This window comes from Pseudorca crassidens, chromosome 15 (genome assembly GCF_039906515.1).
Source record: "Pseudorca crassidens isolate mPseCra1 chromosome 15, mPseCra1.hap1, whole genome shotgun sequence".
Taxonomy (NCBI): domain Eukaryota; kingdom Metazoa; phylum Chordata; class Mammalia; order Artiodactyla; family Delphinidae; genus Pseudorca; species Pseudorca crassidens.
The window spans coordinates 4,181,240-4,205,605 of NC_090310.1; the positions used below are offsets into that span (position 1 = coordinate 4,181,240).

Sequence of the window (24,366 nt, forward strand, 5' to 3'; positions counted from 1 at the left end):
ACACCTGATAATCATTTCAAGGGTGCCTCCAGAGTAAAAATATTGAGAAAGGCTGCTTCTGATTCCTCTACCCCAAAACGGGGCTAACAATACCTATTTCGGGGATTGTCATGAGGGCTGAAGGCCAGGCATTTTTTACAGAATAACGCGTCCGACATGGAGCCCCTCAGAGAGCAGACTTTCTGGGACAAGGCCTACAGCAAAGACCAGGTTGGACTTTCAAGACTGGGGAGCCCATAACCTGCCACTCAAAATGGCGCCGGGATGGGAACAGATCGGATCAGATGCGGCGGGAAACCACCAGGGCCACTGCCGGCCCGGCAACACCATGAAGATGGTGTGTTCATGGCCTGCCTGCAGGTCCACCGGGGCTGCCAAAGGAGACACCTCCTTGCCAATCCACGTTGCCACGCGTGCCCGCCCACGCCAGCCCCCCGTGGCCGGAAGCGCCTCTGGCTGACCGGAAGTGCCTTGCCGCAGAGGCTGCCGGGAGTTGTAGTTCCACCCCAATCCAGGGGCGCCTACGCAGTGCAGGGGTGTCCGAGTGTGATCTGCGCACTTCCGGACCCCAGTCTGGTATTACGGCGTCCAGCACCTCGGACCTTGCCGGTTCTGAGGTCTCCGCGGCACCTCGGACTGGTGGTTCCCTCGGCTCCCGGCTGTAGGGAGGGCACGTGTGGCGGAATCCACGGCTGCATAGCCAGGCGGGCGCTAGGAGGGGGGGTGCTCTGTGCGGGGGGTCCGGGGGGGGGGGTCTGGGTGGGCGGCTCCGTCTGACGTCTTCTGCGGAGGGTCAGGGTTTCTGTCTGGTGTGGGCTGGGGGCCGCAGGCTGACTGGGTCTCACTGCTTCTCTGACCTCCCACAGCTCAGCCTCTTCTGAGCCCACCATCCACAGGGGGCTACCGCAGGGTACCCAGTGATAGCCTTGGCCTCAAGGAGCGGGGGACTAGCTCTCCCGCGAATGGTCACCCCTTTTTCCCGACGGTGGATTTGTTTCTGACCTTTGACCTGGAGCTTCTCTGCTCACGCAGGTCCCTGAACTCCACTCAGGCGTCCAGACCTCCTGTGGGTGAGGAGGGAACTGCTGAGGAAAGGCCCCCCTTCTCTCCAACCCTCCCTCCCTCCTGCGGACCTTACATCCAGCCAAGGGTAGGCTCTGAGCTATGAGGGCAATTAAGGAAGTTTGTGAAACGATTGTTATTTCAGGGGTCTACAGTGTCAGTATTCATCTGACTAGCCTTTAGAGTGTCTGGGTCAGCCCCTGGGGAAGCACCGGGTGGCATCCGTGGCTGGGGTCCTATGGAGATGTCAGTCCTGTAAACAGATGAGGGCCCTCAGGGTATGCGTGCCCTGGTAGTTATCTCTACTGGATGAATGGACATCCTGGGAGGGAGGTCGGTTCCTACTGGGGGAGGCGGGGCTAAAGATCAGACTTAAATAGGGTCTGCGTAGGTGGAAGGGGGCAAAAGGGTATTCCAATCGGAGGGAGCCGCATATACAAAGGTAAGAGGCTTAAACCGAGGGGGTACGGCTGGATTCCGCGCTCTGGAGTAGCCCTGAGGTGGTGAGGGAGCAGATCAAGCTAGCTTAGGGGGTGTGGACTGGGTCCTGTTGGTGCCTGAAGTGTTTTAAGCAAGGCATTGGTGCGATTATACTTGTTTTTTGGTCGGAATGTATGAGCAGCTGAATAAGGTAGTGAGAGAAGAGTAGAGGCGTCATATCTCAGATTTGTGAAGCCGTAGCGGCGCCGGGTCTCGGGAGTGAAGGTGGGGTAGTGTGAGCGCATCTGTTTGCAGACAGAGAAAGTTCAGTGTAGTCTGTTCTTTTAAGGCAGTTGGTGAAGAAAGAGAGCAACGTGAGGGTGGGAAGTGATGCAGAAATGATGGAGGATTTGTCTGTCTTTGATTCTTTTTTGTTCAAGTTGGGACAGATTTGAGCTGTGGGAAAAAACTGAAACTGGTACTGTAGTTTTAAATCTTGATAAGGTCAAATGTATCAGGTTTTTCCATTATGCCTTGAACTTGGGTTTTATTGAAGGAGTTTCCCCTACTGCAATCCATAGTTCTATATATATATTTTTTCCTACTATTTATAACAAGTTATATTAGGAAATATCTCAAATGCAGCATGCAAAGTAGAAAAAGAAAGAAACCTTTGTGCTTATCATCTAGACTGAGCAAATGTTAAAGGTTTATTTGCTTCAGATTTTCTGAAGAACTAAAACCTCATAAATACTTGAAGGCTTTTTGCACCCTCCCTATTGGATTTTCCTTCTTCTCACTCAGAGGTAACTTCTGAAATTGCTATGTATCCTTTCATGTTTTGTTTTACTTACAAATATGAATGTAGCCATAAACAGTATATACGCTTGTGTTGTATATTCATCACCTTCGCCTGTATTTCTTTTGGATTTTTTTCTTATTTATTTTTAGTGTGTTGTCTAGATACAAATCGGTTTTGCCTTGTGCACATTGCAAAAATTTTGAATGGAATTTGATTGGACCTAATGTTTCTTTGATGGGTATATTTTTGAGTATGGATCCATTTCACTTAATGTTCTGTAGTTTATTTGGTTTTCTGTTGCTTTGTTAATTTGATTAATTTATATTTTTCTGGAAAGTTGTCCAATTTAATTTCAACGTAATGGCATTATTTATAATAGTCTCATAATTAAAAGAAAACTCCAGTATATCTGTAATTGTCTCCTTTTTCATGTCCAAAAATTGTTTCTTTTTTGCCTTTTCTTGTTTTCTTGATCAGTCCTGCCTGAAGTTAGTCTATTTCATTAGTTTAAAATACAAAACAACTCTTTTATTAGTTGTAATAAATCCTTTCCAAGAATTGAATTTAGTTTTTTCTTTTTAATTTTTCATTTTGGGCACAATTTCAGAATTACAGAAAACTCATAATAGTAGAATGGTGCAAAGAATTCCTAAATACCTTTCATCTACATTCCCCAAATGCTAACATTTTACCACATTTGTATAGGGGGTTCCAGGAACTGGATGGATTTCAGGGCCAGTTAAGGAAAAAGATGTAAACATGAAGTGGCAGGAACACATGCAAAGATTATTTACGCGTGCATGAGGGAGAAAGGGGCCTCTTGCAGCATGAGCCCACCCAGAGGCTGGGGCCCAGGGGCCACTTCCCAGAAGAGAGGAGGATGAGGGAACCCCGGGGGGTATCTCTGGGTCAAAGCCACTTGGGGTCTTTATAGCCACATGGTTTATAGCTATCAGAAACTGGGTGTGGTTTCACAGGGTGGGTAAAGCATGCAGCTTCTAAATGACTAAAAATGTGCTGATAGTTGGACTGTGTTTAAAACATTCACATGTGTTGACATTTGAGTTTGGGGCTGCTGGTCTTTTGAGCTATTGGTCTCAGTCTGCCGTGAAGAAATAAACGACCCAGGGGCCATCTTTGGCTCATTGCTAATACAGTTAGCTTTATCCTGCTTTACCTCCCCCCGCTATACATATATGTGTGTGTGTGTGTGTGTGTGTGTAAATACTTCAATGTGCATTTCCCAAAAACAATGGCATTCTGTCACACAACCACAGTATAATGATCAAAATCAGGAGATTAACATCGATGCAATACCATTGTCTAACCCACAGATCTTAGTCACATTTTACTAGCTGTCTCAATAATAATTTTTCTAGCTAAAGAAAATCCAGGATCATGCATTGCATTCCCCCCCCACATCTCTTTAGTTTCCTTTACTCTGGAACAGTTTCCCAATCTTTCATTGTCTTTAATAACATTGACGTTATTGAAGAATACAGGCCGGTTATTATAGAACATTCCTCAGTTTAGGTTTGTCTGGTGTTACATCATGATTAGATTCAGGTAATATATTTGTGGCAGAATTTTTTTTTAAATCTGCTTAATTATTTCTTTTAAAATTTCTTCTCATACTTGTCTTTTTTTTTATGTCTTTTGAGTTTATTTTTTTCTGTGCTAGCCTCCTGCATTGAATGTCATTAATTTCCAGTTTTAATTTAATGCCTATCTTAGGGCTATAATTCTCCTTGAAGTATGTGTTTGTAAGTGTCTACCAGTTTTGGTATGCACTAGTTTTGTAGTCGTTGTAAATATTTTTGCATTCTTTTTATTTTCTGATTTTATTACTTTTTGGTTTAGAGAGTGGCATCTATGCAGTATTGATTTTTAAAAGATGGGTTTAGGTTTATTTTTTAGCTTGTCAATTTTATAACTGTATCAGATGCACTTTAAAAAATGTATATTTCTCTAACTATTGAGTTCATTCTTCTGTCTGATCCAATAGGTCAAGCTTTTAAATTGTTATTCACATCTTATATATTCTTACTGGGTTTTTTTTGGTATCTTAGATCTTCATTTCTAAAAGTATATACTAAACTCTTTTTGCTGTGATTGACGATTTGTCAGTTTCCCCTTGTTGCGTCGCGTCAGTGTTCAGGTGCATTTGAGCTGCATACGCATCGTGTACATTTGCTGGGGACACGGACCTAAGATCGAGTTGATTTCTGGTCATTGCTTTGTCTCCTTCCAGTGGGTCGTTCTTTCTTGTTTTTTGTCTGTCTCCGAATTTTTAAAATGAATGCCACGCATTGTGTGTGGGAGACTTCTGCTGGGCCGTTTCAGCGTGCGGAGCTGGGAGTGCAGGAGTTTGGTTGCGACAAGACTGGTCAGCAGTTGCCAGCTGCGCAAGGCTGGCATTTGTTGTCGCTATGGTTACTGTCAGCCTCGGCTGGCGTGGCTCTGTGCTTGGAGCCGGCTGGTTGCTGGTCCCCGCTTCGTGGGCGGCTTCCCTCCCCGCCCCCCCCCACCCCCCCGATGCCCCTTGACTCTCCTCCTGCTGGCACTCCCGCCTGCTCCTCGGTGCTGGCTGGCCTGCTGGAGGAGGGGCAGGGTGCTCTTTGTGTCTCAGTCTCAGGAGGGTCCTGGGGTCTTGGGGATGCTGCCCCTCCCCGCGAGGTTGGCGGCTCTAAAAGTCTGAGCCCAGGACCTATGTCTGCCCCTCTCCCATGGGGATAGTGTGTGTTTGTTTCTTTTTCCTGCCACATGCCGTGGGTCTTACCAGTGCTCTGGGAGCAACAGGGTTTTGCTAACCTTCCCCCAGCAACACAGGGCTTTTGTTCCTCAGGAGAGAAATTTCGGGAAGGATGGGGCTTCTCGCGTTTCCAGCAATGGCAGCCACTCCCCTCCTGTAGGCCTTCACTACCCAGGGAGTCTCCACGTTGTCTCCAGCTCCGCCCTGTCTGTGTTCTTCCTCTATATCTGTATAACAAACAAATCACCACACATTTAGTTGTTTAAAGCAGCTCACAGCTCGGAGGCCAGACGTCCCAGTGGGATGGCCACGCTCTCTGCTCGGGTCTCTAAGGCCAAAATCAAGGCACTGGACGGGGCGGCCTCTTCTCCGGCGCTCCGGGGGAGAGTCCGCTCCAGGAGTTCGGGGTCAGGGGAAGTGAGTTTCTGGCGGTTTAGGTCGGAGGCCCCTGCGTCCCTGCCCACTGTCGGCTGAGGGCCTGTCTCAGCATCTTCTCACACTCACGTCTGTCTTCAAAGCCAGAGACGATGCACCGGCTCCTTCTTGGGCTTTCGTTCTTCCAGACTCCCCCTCTGACCCCCATCCGTTTCCAACTCAGAGGTAAAGTGTCCTGCCGATATTTTGACCCGAGTCTCACTATGTCGTCTATTTATTTGCAGGTTTTCTTAGTGTCTTTGCAAAGGCTTAGAATCGGACTGTAGCCAGGGCGGCTCTGTCCTGTCTGCATATTCAAGCTTCTTTCTACCCGCTTCTACCTGCAGAGTCTCGGAGGCCGGAGCTGAGCCTCCAGCTGACGGTAAGTCCTCAGCGGGAGAGCAGAGCTGTGTCGATCAGAATAGGTCCCGGTCCTCAAATCCCAGGCGTAAGGAAGGTGACCCGGGGAGCAGCCATCTCCTTGGCAAGGGGGATCCCTCTCTCATCCCGCTCCGTAGCTTAGGGCTGAAGTTGGAGGCTCACAATCTGGGGCAGCCCCCCGAAAAGTGCCCCTACAACAGCCCGGGACCCGCTTTGCAGGCAGAATTGGGGTGATGTCATTGCCTTAGGGGATCATCTAGGACTTGATTTAGGGGAAGGTTTGGTAGGAGGAGAGGGGGTGGTCTCTTGCTTTAGGGCGTGAGAAGCATGAACTAGCAGGGAAGGGACCCCCATGGCTCTGAGGGTGAACCCCCCAACCACCAATTCCTCTCCACTCATTCACGTTTACTCTCATTCTCTGCTGTCCATCCAGCTAGATGTGTAGCTCCTCCCATCCCACTGTCACCTCCGCACCTGACTTCTAGTGACCTCTAACCCCACCCCCCCTTCTAGTTGAGTCAAGGCCCAGACGTTGCTTCCTTAACCTAAGAGTATTTCGTTTTTCCTTCTCCTGTTAAAGACGAAAGAAAATGGGCGTGAGAGAGGTGTTCAGAGCCACCCAGCTTACTAGAGGCCGAGCCAGCACTAGCCCCCAGGGCTCCTGTCCGGAGGAGGCTGGGCGGGGCCCTCATCGCTAAGCCCCGCCCCTCCCCACCCTCCACCCCTTCAGACCTTCTCACGGATTTCCTCTCCTCCAGGGGCAGGACTCTGATAGGAGGTCATGGAGAGAGAACCCAGTAAGATGATATATGTATATTTTTATGCCATACTTAAGTATTAAACAATGAGCACGTTTACTGTTGAAAAAATTAGAAAATGTGGAAAACAAATCCTGCCGTGTGAAGGTAACCATTGCTAACATTTTGCGTGTTTTCTATAGAAGTTTTTTCTTTACATGTTTATGAAAACCCATTCCATGACGATGAAGCAGGAGATGGAGTAGAGGGTCACAGACCACTGTTTTTGAGCCACGCTGTTGGGCCCGCCTTCCCGTATTAGCTTCCTGGGGCCGCCATCACAAGTACCACAGACTGAGTGGCTTACACAACAGAAACTGAGTCTCACACAGTTCAGGAGGCTGGAAGTCTGAGATCAGGGTGTGGGCAGGCTTGGTTCCTCTGAGGCCACGAGGGAGGACCTGCTCCAGGCCTCTCCCCGAGCTTCCGGAGCTCTGCTGGCAATCCGTGGTTTCTGCTGCATCACCCTGACCTCTGTCTCTGTGTCTAAATTTCCCCTTTTCATAAGGACACAGCCATATTGCGTTAAGATCCACCCCAGTGACCTCATTTTCACTTGATCGTCTGCAAGGACCCTCTTACTAAGTAAGGTCATGTTCTGAGGTCCTGGGGGCTAAACCTTCGACAGAGCTTTTGGGGGAACACAATTCAACCCATTGTACTTCCCCTCCAGGATGCTATCTCAGGGAACCCCATAGCTGTTGGGTCACTTCAGGTTATAATAGAATAGGCCCCTCTCAGTTGCCAGCTGTCTGTGAACATCTTACTCTCATGTCCAGTCTCCAGCTTCTCCCTGCCCCATGTGGAGCCAGAGGTCTGGGGCCTCGCCATGGGAAGGGCATGTGATCTGTTCTGTCTCTGCTCCTTGACTCTTCCTTCTCACTGGATTCCCTCCTTTCTCCTCCAGGGTCAGGGTATGAGGAGGGGAGAGTAGAGGAAAAAATAGCTCAGATTTTCCCCTGCTTGGTGTTATTTGTAGCTCTCACCTGCCTAGTGCTGGCTGCCCTCAACTCTGCAGGAGGCCATGTGATGGCCCTTTGTCGGGGTGCCCAGCCTGGGACACCAGCAGTGGCTCTCTGCAGACCTCCATGCTCTTGGCTCAGTGGTCCTGCCCCTCAGGACCAGCTCTCTTCACCCTGCCAGCAGCCTGCTTCATCAGCACCCCTGCAGTAGGGCTTTAAGCCCACTTAGCTTCCCCACCATCCACTTGGCTCCCCCGAGAACCCTCCCATCCTTGATCCAGCAAACGTGCAGCTGGCTTCCGCTCCTGCGCCCTCCCCTCCCCTGGCTGCCGTGGGGAGCCTCTGACTTATGAATTCGTCAGCTGCAGAGCTGACTCCTGTTTCTGGGTTCCTGCATGCCCTAAACATTCAAAGGAGCCCCCCTCTGGGGAGCTTCTGCAGCTGGACATACGCCAGCCTGGGGCTCCCTCCAGCACCCATGAACAGTTTTCTTGGAGCACACCCCCTCTTGGCTTGCAAGGGGAGCAATCCCCGACTAGGACGGGAGGCAAGCCCACGGTACACTTGCTCAACAGACAGCTCTCCTTCGATAATTCCCTCCCCCAAAGGAAGGAATCTGTTAGGGTGTGTCAGGAAGCTCCTCCTTAGAACTTGGGGTGTTTGGGATTTAGCTGAAATTTCCAGGCACGTGGGAAAAAATCCCATCCATTCTCCTGTTACGCATCTGTGAGTCATATGCTATGTATCCTGCTTTTTTCACTTGCTGGTGTTGTTGGAAGATCATTCCATGTCAAATATTTATAATATTTTAAGTTGATTCATAGCTTGGCATGCTTTAATTGTATCATAATTTATTAACCAATCTCTTATTTTTAAGCACTTAGGTAGCCTCCAATTTTTTTAAAAAAGACACCCTCAGAATTCTTTATGGAGTTTCTGTAATTCTAGAGTTTTAGTGTCTCTGCAGAATTCTTGGATCAAACTCCAGTGTGTCTCTGTCCTGAGTAGGAACTTACCTAGGACCAACCTCGTGTCTATTCAGGAGAGATAGGTGTGGGGTCCAGTTGATGCTTCCAGCCACAGTAAATTTGCTCCTGAACCTTCGTGTTCCGGTTCCCTGGGAAAATGAGGAAAGGAGGAGGGCTCAGGAGAAGTCATCAGATCTTGTCCCATATTTGGTAAGTGGCAGAGCCAGAACGGGACCACTTCCTGGGCAGAGATGAGCACAGTTCAGCCCAGAACAGGTCTTAATAATAAAATTTACTGTCGAGAAACTACAACTACGAGAGGAGAAGCAAACAAAACTTAGCAGGATCCACGGATAGAACTGAGCGCCCCAGGTTAATAGACCTCCAGTTGCCTTAGCTAAGTGCCATTGAATGGACTCCACCTTCTAGAACCCATTTTTATATTTTCCTGTGAATTTCCTCAACAGCAGGGGCAGGAATGGTGATAGAAGCTTTGGGTTAGAAGATTAGTAGGCTACAGATATTTTTAAAATGATAATTTTAAAGGCATGATCATATATGAAATGCCCATTTGTCATAGAAGAGCTTAGAAGATTCATCTAAGTACAAAGAAAAAAATGTAAAATTGGGCATTATCCAACTGTGCAACGCTAACTACTACTTGCATTTTGTCTTCCATCATTTCAGAGACTATTCTGTGTGAGTGTGTGTGTGTGCGTGTGTGTGTGTGAGATCAAATAGTTTTCAACCACCTTTTTCAGTTGCCAGTATACGATCAATAAATTGTCTTCTATGGTTTTATTTTTATTAGCTACATGATGTTTATTTCTCTTTGGTTGTGGTATATTCATTTAACTCGTCCTCTATAGTTGGATATTTAGTTATTTCTGTTTTTTCAGAGTTTTACCAGATTGTAATAAATATCTTGGCCGCTAAATCTTTGCCCGAACTCATGACTGTTTCTTCAGAATAAATTTCTATTAATTAAATTTCTGGGTAGTGGCAGGGGAGGGTAGTAAATTGCACATTGATTACTGCGACTCAGGGATGTGTATTCATTAAGTAGAAAAATAATTCAGGTTCAAGCCTCAAAGTTGGGTCCCCATCACATTCCGAGGTGAGGGCTTTGCCCTGATAAACGGGGTTCTTGGGAGGAGCCCCCATGCCACCCCGTGCCTGGGGTGTTAGAGCAGTTGACTCTGAGGCTGGAGGCAAGCTTGGCCTCTCATGTCCTCTTCTCCCCCCACCCCAATCTCTGCCTCCACAGGTGTCTGCTTTTCCCAGACCAGCAAGGAAGGACCATGTGCCAGGTGAGTGTGGCATTGCTTTCAACTGCGCTTCTTGTTTCACCGTGGATTTCAGGTTGCCTGTAAGAATTAATCCAATCAAACGCAATGCAAACAGAAATCAGGATCCGTGAAAATAGGAAGAGAGCGGACGATCAAGGCCATGGGAAAGGCAGGGTGGGGGCAGTACAGAGGCTGCTGCAGTTTATTAGCTGCTCTCTAAATTTATGCCTGACATGCCCGGCACTTTAAAAAGACAGATTCCATCCCATATATGACTTGTGTTGTCTGGGACAAGCATATCACCTTCTCAGGGGGAATAAAGCTTTTTAGGATATTTAGACATTTATGTGATGGGTCTTCATACGTGAGATATAGCAGGCAGGTTCCTCAATGATAGCAACATTCAAATAAACACAACAGCAGATCTCCTGTGACTTTTTTTTTTCCCAGTATAAAGAATGGATGTTGTGCCAGTGCAGAAATCTGTGATTACAGTTGTTGGAGGAATCCAAACACTCAGGTCTGCATAAACAGCTGTGTTACGGTTCACACTGACCTAGATAAAACACTGAATGATTTAGAGGAACGAGTGAGTGGCATGTTCTTCAAACTGCTGTTCATAATCATTTTTGACACAGATGGAGCTTAAACAGCTCAAAGCTTCCGTCTTCGGCAGGGGCAGGAGGGAAGATTGTGCGAGCTCGCCTGCCTCCTTCTCTCTCCGTGACTTAGACCTCACCCATCGCCCTTGACCTCCCTTGCGTCCTTTCTCACTGGTCGTCATTATCTTTCTTCAGACATCATGATATCATTGTGTTCTGTCAGCCGGTCATCCTCACATGCCTCTGTTCCTAAAGGGCCTCCCTCTTTACCCCGGGCTCTAGGGTTGCATGAACTTGAAGTGCACTGGTCAGAATCCTGGAAGTTACAAGAGCGCGAAACCCAGCTAGAGCTAGTTGAGGACAAAGACAAAAATCTAGGCAGCACCCCAAACTGGGAAGAGCAGGCGTGCAGCTGGGACTGGGAGAGTTCCGCCCAGGGACCCAGATCTCACCAGGTGTCTCTCTTGTTCTCTTGTCCCTGTTTCTGTGACTCCTTTTCTCATGCCGACTTCATCCGTATGGCCGGAAATAGGGTGGCCATCAGCTCTCACATCGACAAGTTCTGCCGCAGAATGGGACGAAGTCTCCTTTCATAGGGCCAGTTTGAAAGATCTTTGGGAAAGACTGGGATTGGTCCTGCTTAGTTCGAGGGCTGAGGGGCTGGGTCTGCAGAGGGGCGCTCCCAGGAGCACCATGTGCTTGGGGTGGGGAGGAAGGAGGATGTTAGTCCCAGAGGAAGATGAGACCTGGTGGATAAACGTTGCAGCTGTCCACTCCAGGAAGGCAAGCATTCACAGGGTGTTGGTTTTGAGCTCAGGGACCTGTCTTTTTTGCTGCAGAATGCTCTATCTACAGGCACTTTTTTTTTTTTAATTGAAGTATAGTTGACTTACAGTGTTGTGTTAGTTTCAGGTGTAGGGACCTGTCTTGATGGGAGTGTCTGTGCTTAATAAAGCTAGAACTATCTGGATATCTGATACCAGGAACATCTGGGACAGGACCAATCTGAGAGGTTGAAAACCAGGTGGTGACACCACAGCCTCCTCAGAGGAGAGAGCTGACCACAACATGAGGCTGTCAGACCTGTATGTGAAGCTGGAGGTTTCATTTGGTGTCTTCTGGGGGAAACTCTTGTTTTGTAGGAAACCAAGTCTCACTGGGAGCTTCTCCCTGTTATGGCTATGTGTGATAAAGATAATGACAATAAAACTTATAAAACTATCTGTTGAGTACTTATGTGCCGGTCTCTGTGTTTTTCGTATACTGTTTCATGAATAAACCTGTGAGATAGATATTACCATTAACTCCTTCCCTCATTTTACAGATGAACAAACTGAGGCTAGAGATGTTAAAATCCATTAGGCGATGGAGCTGGGATCTGAATGCAGGCAGACAGACAGACATAGAACTGGGCCCTTAATGATCAAACTGTAGTTTTATCTACCAATAGCAAATTCCCAGCAAAGGAATCCAGTAGTATTGATGTGTTCTAGACATGCATTGTCCATCACGGTAGCCAGTAGCCACAGGTAGATACTGAGCATCCAAAGTGTGGTTAATGTGACTGTGGTTCTGAAATTTTCAATTACATTTCAATTTAAAAACTGAATCAGAGTAAATATTTTTTCAGGAAACACAACTTTGTTTTGATAGGACTACATTTCAGCAAAGTGAAACTGAAAATAGTGTCTGAATTGAGATGTACCTTAAGTGGAAAATACACACAAGGTTTTGAAGATGTGATATGATTAAAAAAGAATGAAAACTATATCAGTGATTTTAAAATAATTATGATATGTTGAAATTATATCTTGGATAGATTAGGTTAAAGAGAGATTAAAATTCTTTTTTTTTTTTACTGTTTAAAAGTGACTATTAGAAATTTTTATTTTTTTAAACCACTTTGAGGTATGGTTGACATTCAATCTGCACATATTTAATGTACACAATTTGATGAGTTTACAGATAAGTGTACACCCATGAAACCATCACCACGGTTAAGGCCATAAACTTATCCATCGCCTCCAAAAATTCCCTTCCCCCCACCTTTATAACTTTTTTTCTTTTGAGGTAGGAGCATTTAACATAAGATCTATCCTCTTAGCAAATCTTTAGGTATACAATACAGCATTGTTAAACACAGGCATGAGGCCGCACAGTAGATCTCCAGAAGTTTCTCATCGTCCATATCTGAAACTTTGAATCCTTTGACCAACCTTCCAATTTCCCCCTCCTCCCAGCCCCTGGTAACCACCATGCTACGCTCTAATTCTATGAATTTCACTATTTGGGATTCCTCATAAGAGTGAGATCATTGTGGTATTTGTCCGGCTTATTTCACTTAGCATAATGTCCTTCAGGTCCATTTATGTTGTCACAAATGGTGGGATTTTCTTTCTCATGGCTGAATAATATTTCATTGTATGTGTATGTGTGTGTGTATATATATATATATATACACCACATTTTCTTTATCCATTCACCCACTGATGGACACTTGGGCTGTTTCCATCTCTTGGGTTATTGTGAATAATGCTGCAATGAAATGGGAATATAGACATCTCTTTGATGCCCTGCACTAAGATAACATCATCTGCAAACAGATACCTTTATTTCCTCATTTCTGATGTGGATGCCTTTTATTTCTTTTTCTTGCCTAATTGCTCTGGCTGGACTTCCAGTACTGTGTTGAATAGGAGAGGCAAGAGTGGGCATCCTTGCCCTGTTCCAGAACTTAGAGGGAAAGCTTTCAGCTTTTCACCATTGAGTATGGTGTTAGCTGTGGGCTTTTCATAAATGGCCTTTATTGTGTTGAGGTAAGTTCCTTCTATACCTAATTTGTTGAGAGTTTTTATCATAAAAGGGTGTTGAATTTTGTCAAATGCTTTTTATGCATCTGTTGAGATGATTATGTGACTTTTATCCTTCATTCTGTTAATGTAGTGAATCACAGTGATTGGTTTTCATATGTTGAACCATCCTTGCATCCCAGGGATAAATCCTACTTGGTCATGGTTTATGATTCTTTGAACGTGCTGTTGAATTTGCTGTGTTAGTCTTTTGTTGAGGATTTCTGCATCTGTGTTTATCAGGGATATTGGCCTGAGTTTTCTTGTGGTATCTTTGGTTTTGATATCAGGATGATGCTGGCCTCACAGAATGAGTTTGGAAGGATTCCCTCTTCTGTTTTTTGGAAGAGTTTAAGAAAGATTGGTACAAATTCTTCTTTGAATTTTCGGTAGAATTCACTCATAAAGTTCCTGGGCTTTTCTTTGTTGACAGTTTGACAGTTTTTTGGTTACTTCTTCATTCTCTTTATTTGTTACTGATCTGCTCAGGCTTTCTATTTCTTCTTGATTCAGTATTAGTAGGTTGTATTTTTTTTAGAAATGTATCCATTTCTCCTAGGTTTTCCAATTTGTTGGTGTATAATTGTTCATCATAGTCCTTATGATCCTTTTTATTTCTGTGGCCTGAGTTGTAATGTCTCCTCTTTCGTTTCTCATCTTATATATTCCAGTCTTCTCTTTTTTTCCCCTTAGTCTAGCTAAGGGTTTCTCAATTTTATCTTTTCAAAAAACCCTGCTAATTTGGGCTTAGTTTGTTCTTTTTCTAAAGGTGCAAAGTTAGGTTGTTTATTTGGTATCTTATTTTTAAAAGTAGGTGTTTATTGCTATAAACTTGCCTCTTAGTGCTGCTTTTGCTACGTCTCCTAAGTTTTGGTTTGTTATGTTTTCATTTTCATTTGTCTTTGAGATATTTTCTAATTTCCTTTTTGATTTCTTCTTTGACCCAATGGTGTTTAAGAGTGTGGTTATTTAATTTCCATGTATTTTTTCCCCATTTTCATTACTATTATTGATTTCTAGCTTTGTGAATAATTTCAGTCTTCTTAAATTTGTTAAGATTTGCTTTTATGTCCTAACATATGATCCATCCTGGAGAACGTTCTGTGTGCTCTTGAGAAGAATGAGTATTATGCTGCTGTTGGGTAGAATGTTCTGTATATATCTTTTAGGGCTATTTGGTCTATAGTGTTGTTCAGTTCTGCTCTTTCCTTGTTGGTTTTCTGTCTGGATGAGAATGGAGTATTTAAGTCTGCTACTATTATTGTGTTGCTGTCTATTTCTCTCTTCTGATTTGTCCACGTTGCTTCACATAGTTAGGTGCTTTGATGGTCTGTGCATACATAATTGTTACATCTTCCTGTTGAATGGACCCTTTTATAATTATATGACTTTGTCTCTTGTGATAGTTTTTGACTTAAAGTCTATTTTGTCTGATATAAGTATAGCCAGACCTGCTCTCTTTTGATTACCATCTGCATGGAATATCTTTCTCCATCCCTTCACCCAATATGTGCCCTTATATCTAAAGTGAGTCTCCTGTGGACAGAAAATTGTTGGGTCTTGCTTTTTTATCCATTTGGCCACAGTATGTGTTTTAATTTGAGGAGTTTAGTTCACTTATATTTAAAGTAATTATTGATAGGTAAGGACTTACTATTGCCATTTTGCTAATTGTTTTCTATTTTGTAGTTCTCTTGTTCATCTATTCCTCTCTTTGTTGTGGTTTGAGGATAGTTTTGGTAGTGATATACTTTTTTTTCTCTTTATTTTTGTGTACCTACTGTAGATTTTGTTGTGGTTACCATGAGGCTTGCATTGAATATTTAATAGTGTTAACAGTCTGTTTTAACCTGATAACAACTTAACTTCAATCGCATACAGAAACTCTGCACTTTACTCCCCCCTCCACTTTGTTATGACAGATTTTACTTCCTTTTACATTGTCTCCATTAACAAATCTGAGATAATTATTCTTACACTTTAGCCTTTTAACTTCTAAACCAATATTTAAAATGATTTACACACTAACATTATATATATATATATGTATATATATATATAATACTCAGTATAAATTAAAATTGTAATTTTGGTCCTTAATTCATTCAGAGAGAGAGAAAAGGAGGGTGAAAGGGAAGGGGAGCCAAGCCCTGTTCTGTGTACATGGAATCCTTTCTCCGCTTTCCTCTTGTTGCCACCTTAATTTTGACCATATCACATGTTGATGATTATAATTTTACCCGAACTTTATTTTTATTATTATTATTTTTTTGGCTGCACCATGTGACTTGCAGGATCTTAGTTCCCCAACCCGTGCTCCCTGCAGTGGAAACACGGAGTCCTAACCACTGGGCTGCCAGAGAATTCCCTATAATTGTACCCGAATTTTATTCATTCTCTCCCTCCCAGTGCTTCCCACCTCAGTGATGCAGTGATCTTCCACATCAGTTTGTCTTTGGTAACTCCCCTTCTTAAATACTGTGATGGAGTCCCCATTGCATGTATGAAAAACCCTTTGTTTGTCCTATGATCTGACCTCTCTCTCTCTCTCTCTCTCTCTCTCTCTCTCTCTCTCTCTCACACACACACACACACACACACATTCCCCTTATACTCTATACTGTCATTCCCTACTGTCATATATTTGCAGTTCCTACCAGATTTTCCTTGCCTTTGCTCAGGCCATGCCTCTTGATAGGAATATCCTTCAAACATCAGAACAATTTATTTTTCATGATTCTGCTGACATGTAACCTCCAATGAGGCTTAACTTGACATCAGGATGTTGAATTTGACTGCTGTCTTCTTTGTGTCTGTTCTGTACTTAAATGTACTTCCGTCATAGCCTTCAGTGTATTGTTACCACACAGCAGTCTCTTACATTCATCTCACTCCACCAGACTACAAATGCCCTAGAACAGAAGCAATGTGGCATTGAGCTTTCAACCTCAAGCACCATGCAGAACACCAGTGACGTACCTGGTCTTCCGTAGATGCTTGCTCACTGAATGGATGGATGGATGAATGGGTGAATAGAGATCCAGAAGTGAGATATTTTCTAATGATCTTTTTTTTTCTCTCCCACGAAATGTCGTACAAAGTTAGGGGCATGCTAAGCTTCCTATATAACTTAACATGGGGAAACCTGACCTCCGAAGGTGGTAAGATCCATCTCCTCTACACCTTTGCCATAATACTCTGTGCTGAGCACTCCAGTTTAATCAGGAGTGTGCTGTTCCAGGGGTCGTTATCATTCAGAGACGTGGCTGTGGGCTTCACCCGTAAGGAGTGGCAGCAGCTGGACCCTACGCAGAGGACCCTGTACCGGGATGTGATGCTGGAGAACTACAGCCACCTGGTCTCCGTGGGTGAGGAAGGCTTCCTGTGTCCCCCCTGCCCGCCGCTTATGTCTGAGCTCCTTTCTTTTCTCTGTTACGTAAGACCCTGTTAAGTACTAAAAATGTTTGGCCTTGGGTTTCAGCCATCAGTAAGTCTTGTTCTCATCTCACCTGGATTATTTGTGAATTTTCCTCCCAAGTGAAATAGCTATTCTTTGGCTGAGATGTAAATGTTCATTAGGCAGTCTGAGCCTTCTGCTTCCTTGGATGGCCCAGGTGGCTCAGCATAAATCTTGTAACTATTTCTTATGAATAGGGTGTCAAGTCACCAAACCAGCTGTGATCTCCAGGTTGGAGCAGGGGCAAGAACCGTGGATGAAGGAGGAAGAGATCCTCAGATGGAGCTTTCCAGGTGAGAGAGAACCAGCCTGGAGGGGGACAATGGACATGAGATTCCAGGAGGTCACAAAGCAGAACCTCAGATTATTTTTGTTTCACACATCTGTGTTAAAAGCCTTGGATCTTTGCAAGCAGCTATGGACATCTGACTCAAGACCTTGAAATGCCCAAATGATTCCTGCTACCTGCATACATCACACATCACTGCATGATTACTCTCCTTTCCCTGGATTTTAGAGAAAGACATATTCTTTTAAAGTTTATCTGTTCATTCTATTCCACTGCCCCCTTCTAAGACCTTGCTTTCTCAGTCTTTCTCTAGAATCTTCAGGCTTACGCTTGTCCCCATGGTTATAAAACAGGCTTTCTCATGCTTTCAGGGGTTCATAGATTTGTCCTATTTTAAAATAACTGTGTTATTTTGTGTCACTCATTTTTATTTTAGTTGTCTTTTCTTTCAATGCCTTAAACAGTTATTTTCTACCTTTTATATGACTTTAAATTCATCTTCTTTCAAGACCATGTAACATGTCCCCATTTTGTCTGATACGTTATAACTGAAGCTTTTCCCCCATCTCAGTGTGATCCCACAGGGAGCTGAGCCTTTGTTTTATTCATCTTTATTTCTGCACGACACACATAGTATATATCGACTAACCCCCTCTACTGTCTAGGACAAGGATCCTTTATCAAGCATCTGTTCAGGGCAGTTGTTATTTTTTTTATTTTTTATTTTTTTAAATTATTTTATTTATTTATTTTTGGCTGTGTTGGGTCTTCGTTGGCACGCGCGGCCTTTCTGTAGTTGCGGCGAGCAGGGGCTGCTCTTCATTGAGGTGTGTGGGCTTCTCATTGCGGTGGCCTCTCTTGTTGAGGAGCTCTAAGCGCGTGGGCTTCATTAGTTGCGGCACGTGGGCTCAGTAGTTGTGGCTCACAGGCTTAATTGCTCCACGGCATGTGGGATCCTCCCGGGCCAGGGCTCGAACCCGCGTCCCCTGCATTGGCAGGCGGATTCTCAACCACTGCGCCACCAGGGAAGCCCAGGGCAGTTGTTATTAATCAGGGGGGTACCCCAGACTCACTGGGGGAGCTTTAAAAATGCCCCCTGGCTGGGTCCCAACCCAGAAAATTCTGCTGGGGAAGATCACGAGGCATTGATTTTGTCTCTTAGGAATTCAGCAGTGGGGCTCAGGGAACATAAATATTTCTAAACACAGGAATTTTCATGGTTCCACTGGGTATTAGTGCCCAAGGTGAAATAGCGGGGTATTTGTGGTTTAAAATGTAAGTAAAGGAAAAGCAAATAAATATCTAAGCATAGGATGAAGAATTCGACAGTTAAGATTCTCCAAGTAGATTCCACAGTGCTGTGGAAACCAACTTGCCCAAGGAATGTCAGTATGGGTTTAGTGGAGGGGCTGATCTGCAGGCATATGGGAAGGGGACACGTAGGGTTGGGTTGTTGGCCAGATTTGGTTTTAAGGGAACCAAATGAAAAAAACGGTCATCTGAGCAATCAGAACACAACAGGGAATCTTCCCAGGGCAAGGATGGCTTGCATTCGGTTCTGCGGTTCTTGTGTCGATGTACTGGACATCGTAAAGACCACGTAGATCCATGTGAGAATAAACCGCTGCAGAATGGACCTCTGACTCTAGGAGAATTCCTGTAACAGTTAAAGAACTTGATGCTTTGAGAAAATTAATTTGATACACAGAATGGAGGGGAAGTTAAGGTGGGAAGGGCACAGGAAGTGCAGGTGAGAGAAAAGCCTATTTGCAACCTAGGAATAAAGTGAGGGGAACTCACACTTCATTCAGCCCAAGTCCTTTGCTCCTATTTCCTAAACACCCTTCTCCCTAGAGTCCCCTGAAAACGCTGGTCTGTCTTTAGTCTTCGTTCATAATTCCTAAATACCCTTATCTCCTGATGGGGCCTCCTTATTATGCCTTCCCCTTACCTAGGGATGCTGGAGCTAGTACCGGCCTGTGATGGCCAATGGTGGCAGAATCCTCTGGCTCTGCATTCTGTGACGTCATCCTCAAATTGGTCACATTGGGGAATGCTTTCACCATGGAGATTGGTAATTGACACAGATCGGGTTTTCTTTTTCTCTTGGTGACCTGGTTCATCAGCACATCAATGCCTTGAGTCCACTATCCTCTAGTTTTTCTCTTGTGTGTGTTTTCACCTTCTTCCCAATTTAATGTGCGGACTTGATAATAGCAGAGCTTACATATATTCACCGTCAGGGTTTTATCTGTTATCAGTTCTCTTTTTTTTTTTTTTTCTTTTCAGAAGCCAAGGGAGTAGGAAGTGTTTGTAGTAGGATTATGATTATGATTATTTAATCTGGGCAATCAGGTTTGAAACCACGAAGTTAATCCTCCTTCCAAACATTTCTGAAATAGTTTAGTTCTGTGATGTGCTCCTGGAAAGATAACACGTTTGTGTCCTTATTTATTTTTTTCCCTAGAAGTTTTGCAAGTTGATACCCAAGTAGAGAGACAACGGGAACACCAAAACAAACTTTTGAAGCAAGCTGCACTCCTAGACAAGAAAAAATTGACCACAGAAGGGCAAAACGCATGTAACACAGTCGGAAAAAACACCTGTCAGAACACAAACGTCGTTTCTTCAGGACAACAGGTCCCTAAGTGCGAGTCATGTGGAGCAGCCTTGCCGGGTAATGCAGGCGTTACTCCTAACGCGTACCTTGCAAGAAGGAGATTTGAATATGATGCACAGGGGAACTTATTTCTCTATTCTAAGCTGGAAACTCCACATTCTGGGGCACACCCACGTGAATGTAACCAATGTAGAAATGCTTTAAGCCATGACCAAGCCCTTAATGCTGATCAGAGAACCGACAGTAACGAGAAACCCCACAAATGTACCAAATGTGGGAAAGGCTTCTCCCATAAATCAGAAATCATCACCCATCAGAGAGTCCACAGGGATGAGAAGTCCTCTGGATGCAATGACCAGGGGGATGGCCTGAGGGAGGAGAAGGTTTGCCTCAGCAAAAAACGTCCGGGAAACCACACAGACGAGAAACCCGGAGGAAATGGCAAATGCGGTAAAAGGCTCTCCCCAGAAACAAGCCTCTCCATACCCGAGGCCATTCTGGCTGGAGAGAAGCCTTATAAGTGTTCAGACTGTGAGAAAATCTTCTCCCACAAGTCACGTCTCATCGAACACCACAGATCCCACACGGGAGAGAAACCCTATGGCTGCGAAGAATGTGGGAAATCTTTCTCCCGGAAGTCATGCCTCATTATCCACTACAGAATCCACACAGGAGAGAAGCCCTATGGCTGCAGCCAGTGTGGGAAAGCCTTCTTCCAGAAGTCACACCTCATCCTTCACCAGAGGACTCACACTGGAGAGAAACCCTACGAGTGCAGCGAATGCGGGAAGGCTTTCTCCCAAAACTCCTGCCTCATCATACACAAGAGAACCCATATGGGCAAGAAGCCCTATGAATGCTCTGACTGTGGGAAAACGTTCTCCCAGAAGGCGAACCTCATCAGACACCACAGAATTCACACCAGGGAGAAACTGTACGGATAAAGTGAGAGAGAAGTTTTCATCAGGAATTCCCAACACATCTAGGAATGAAAACCCTGTGGATTTTGTGAACATGGAAAATCCTTCAGCAAGAAGTCCAATGCCACTGTGGGCAGACCTTCCTACCAACTTGGAGAACTAGGAAATGCTTATTCTCTTAAAACTAAGGATAGAAGGGTAATGATGCTCTAGAGAGATCTATTTTTATAGGATAAACTTAAACTTAACTATGAAGTGTATCTGTGTCTACATTAACTGTGGCTATTGAGCTGTAAGTGAATAATTTAAACCATTAATATAACAGACTGAATAAGCCACAGAACAATGCCAGGGGTATGCGGGGACTATGTTCCTGGAGATGCTACATAAACAGAATTTTATTTTACTTATTTTTGAACTGCATTTGTAGTTGAACATAATTGTGAACTTGTAGACACAGATACCATAATATGTAGGATGACATCTATCAAGAGTTTCCACACTAAATTACACCCTTTTGTCTTTAATATACGTTATAACTGGGATTTACTACTCAACCGGAAGTCCATACACCGTACCACACACCATTTGGTTTTTTGTTTGCTGGCAAGTATTACAGAGCCCCCCCCTGGATCTGGAAACCAGCAATTTCATGACATCCCCTGATCTCTCTCCATCAACTAGTTTATAAGTCATGTTAAATGAGTAAGGTTGGGACTCCCTTTTCTGGCAGTATAGTGGACCACCTAAAGTGAAAAATGTTCCACTGTAAACCACTTGAAATTATGGACAATAACAGGTGACATTCTTTTAAATGCATAATTCAGCTTGCAAGAAAATCAGTGAGGTTTCCAGGTGCCAGTTCCAGAGGGAACTGAAAAGTGTGTGAGTTGATGCTGTAAGCTTCCCTGTAGGTTTGTTTACCCAGAAGCTTGGGTGTTAAAAGCTATAGGCAGAAGGCTTGGCACTGAAATACCTCATAAATTGAGAAATTTCAAAAGCCTGTACATATAGGGAAAGGATGGACCAGAGAAAAACCTGCTCATTTGCTCAGGAAGCTTGCCTGTCTTTCCCTGGACTCTGGTAGGGAAAGAATTTACCCTGATGATTCACAAGCTGTGACCTGCACCTCTTACGAGTTAGAATTGTGAATTTGCTCTACTCATGCCCCAGTTGAAAAACTGAACAATTAACATAGAAATTTGTCCTGGTCTTTGAAGCAACTTTACAGAAGCAAACACAAACTATTCTTGGAGAAAGACACCCTCAACCTGTGTTTCCCAGGGTTCTGACATACAAACCCAAGATGAGGTCATAATCTAGAATTATAAAATGTGAAGAAAGTCAACATTTTAACAAAATAAAAACCTCAAGTCTTTTAAGGTGATAGAAAAATCTGAAATTCTATAAAAATGACTGTCTTGAAAAATGATGAAAAAAAATCAAAACTGCATGAAAGCAGACACAAAGAAAGATAACTGGCTTATTTGGAAAAAACCACATAGCGTGTCTAGAAATGAAAAATATAGTCACTGAAATTTAAAACTCAACGTTAAAATATTCTACATGTCAAACAGATTATACTCAGCTGAAGAAAATGGGAACAGGAAGGCAGAGCCATAAGCCAATTCACAGAATTCAGTATATAGAGAGGTGGAAAATGTGAAAGAATGGGGGAAGAGACATACAAATGAGAAGAGCAGGCACTTCCCTGGCGTCCAGTGGTTAAGACTCCAAGCTTCCACCGCAGGGGGCACGGGTTCGATCCCTGGTCAGGGAACTAAGATCCTGCACGCTGCAAAGCACGGCCAAAAATACTAAAAACAAAACAAAAAAACAGAGAGAAGAGCAAACAGGAGCTCCTTAAAGACAAAATGAAAAAAACGGAAGAAAAGTAAATATTCAAAGATGTATTGGCTCAGATTTAACAAAAGATGTGCATTAACATGCATGTGTGTGAAATATATATGTATATATATATGCATATATAGACATGCAATATATGCCTAGCTGAATAACTAAAAATAAGTTCACATCTAGATGTACTCGATGTATATCCGTCCAGAGTCTAGCTAAGCTGCTCTCTAGTATTGCTGCCTCATCCATCGTGTTTGGTCAGATGGCTGCAGGAACCTTAAGCTGACACAAGCCCCTCGTGCAAGGACATGCCCTATAGCAGCCGCTCGGCCACAAGCAGATGTAAGTCCCTGGAGTGACTGCCCCGCAGCCCTTGTGATCAGTAGCTCACCTGCCTCCCAGTGCCTGTAAGCTTTACGCACCCCTTAGCCAGGACCCCCGTGAGCTTACCAAAACCCTGCTCTTTGGGTTTGGATTGATCAATCTGGTCCTAACCTAGAAACCCCAGAGCACTCCCCCGTGGACCCTAATGAAGGGATGTGTGCCAAGTCCAGTCCCTGTCTGCACTCCGCCTTGACCCCCCCCGGGGCCCCTCCCGGTGTGCTGTGTGCTTGGTCCAGGCCCTGTGAGTAATAAACTTGCCGATTTCGATTTCTCCGTGGTCTGTTGCTGAACCCACTCATCGTCCTGCACCCTGTGCTCCACTTAACAAGTGTTAATTTCACGAAGTCTTCACAGTTGGGAACAGGATGGTAGAGTCTTGCAATTGGCTGGTGGAGAAATGCCTTTGGCTGGCAAACGGGCTGTGGCTGTGTCTCCCACAGGATGCTGCCCCGTGGAGGGTGAACTCCCCCAGTGGGTGTTAGACTTTGGGTGTACTTCCCCACTCCAGGCACAGACCCAGCTGCTGACTGTTAGGAGACTTGGCCCCGGTTTCCAAAAGGTCCTGTCGGGGCAGGTGAGGGCTGAGATGCACCCTGCCGTGAGCACTCAGCCACCACCGACTCACCAAAGCACTGGTTCTAGGCTCCGAGGTCCCAGCTCCGGTGATCCTGCTGCCTCTGCGCTGGTGGGGGTGAGCCCGATCCCAGTGAGGCTGATTGGGACACCCTGAGGGGAAGCAGCTGCCTATGAGTCCGGCTGCCCGGGATTCCACTGCAGACCTTTATGGTAACATCCCCAAGGCCAAGTCAGTTGTCAGCGTGGCGGGTAATAGAGAATTAGAAGCTGAAACTTGGAACTGTATTGCATCTTCGAAAGTTGCTGAGTGAGTGAATCTTGAAAGTTCTTATCACAAGAAAATAAAATTTGGCAATTACATGAAGTGATGTTCACTACAGTCATGACGGTGATCATTTCGCAATGTACACAGGTCGCGAATCATTGTGTTGTACTACCTGAAACCAATAGGATGTTATGTGTCAATTATCTCTCAATACATAAATAAACTGAAACTTGAAACTTGATGCGTCTCAAGACTCAAAATATTTTGAAAGACTTTGTACAGCAGGAGGGAGAGAAAAGGGGCCAGTCAGCCTTTGAAAGCACCTAAATCTGGCCCAGAGCTGCTACTTCCCACCACAGAATTCGGCCGAAGACCCAAAATGCCACGCCGTGCAGGATCCTAGTTCCCCGACCAGGGATCAAACCCGTGCCCCCTGCAGTGGAAGCGTGGAGTCCTAACCACTGCCAGGGAATTCCCTGCATAACCTTTTAAAGGAACCTGGGGATGAAGGGCCACCATCAGCAGACGCAGGCTGGGCCTCTACCCTGACTTACCTCAACGCCAAAGCAGGTGCAGCCACCTGTGCTCAGCAACCTGACAGCTCCCACCAAGGCTCCCCACCAGGCGGTCAAATGCAAAGGTTTCTTTGGTTGTGGTCATCACTCTCAATCAGGTACAGTGCGGATAACAGGACTGCTGG

At 44.8% G+C, this 24,366-nt stretch overlaps 1 protein-coding gene across 12 annotated transcripts; it reads left to right on the forward strand.

Annotated features, from left to right (window-relative positions):
• The first annotated feature begins 510 nt into the window (after nt 1-510).
• Nucleotides 511-23,907, forward strand: LOC137206645 (zinc finger protein 300-like). 12 transcript variants are annotated; one of them, XM_067705520.1, is made up of 8 exons: nt 511-704; nt 1,033-5,832; nt 6,412-6,628; nt 8,599-8,768; nt 9,826-9,868; nt 16,540-16,666; nt 16,953-17,048; nt 19,512-23,907. In XM_067705520.1, exons 4-8 carry the CDS (start codon nt 8,716-8,718, stop codon nt 20,606-20,608), a joined length of 1,416 nt encoding a protein of 471 aa, XP_067561621.1. In that variant the 5' UTR covers nt 511-704; nt 1,033-5,832; nt 6,412-6,628; nt 8,599-8,715; the 3' UTR covers nt 20,609-23,907. The 12 variants fall into 12 exon arrangements, with proteins under 12 accessions (XP_067561621.1, XP_067561622.1, XP_067561616.1 ...); XM_067705521.1 differs by having other exon boundaries at nt 8,633-8,768; XM_067705515.1 differs by having other exon boundaries at nt 6,412-8,768; nt 16,199-16,666.
• Nucleotides 23,908-24,366: the final 459 nt, after the last annotated feature.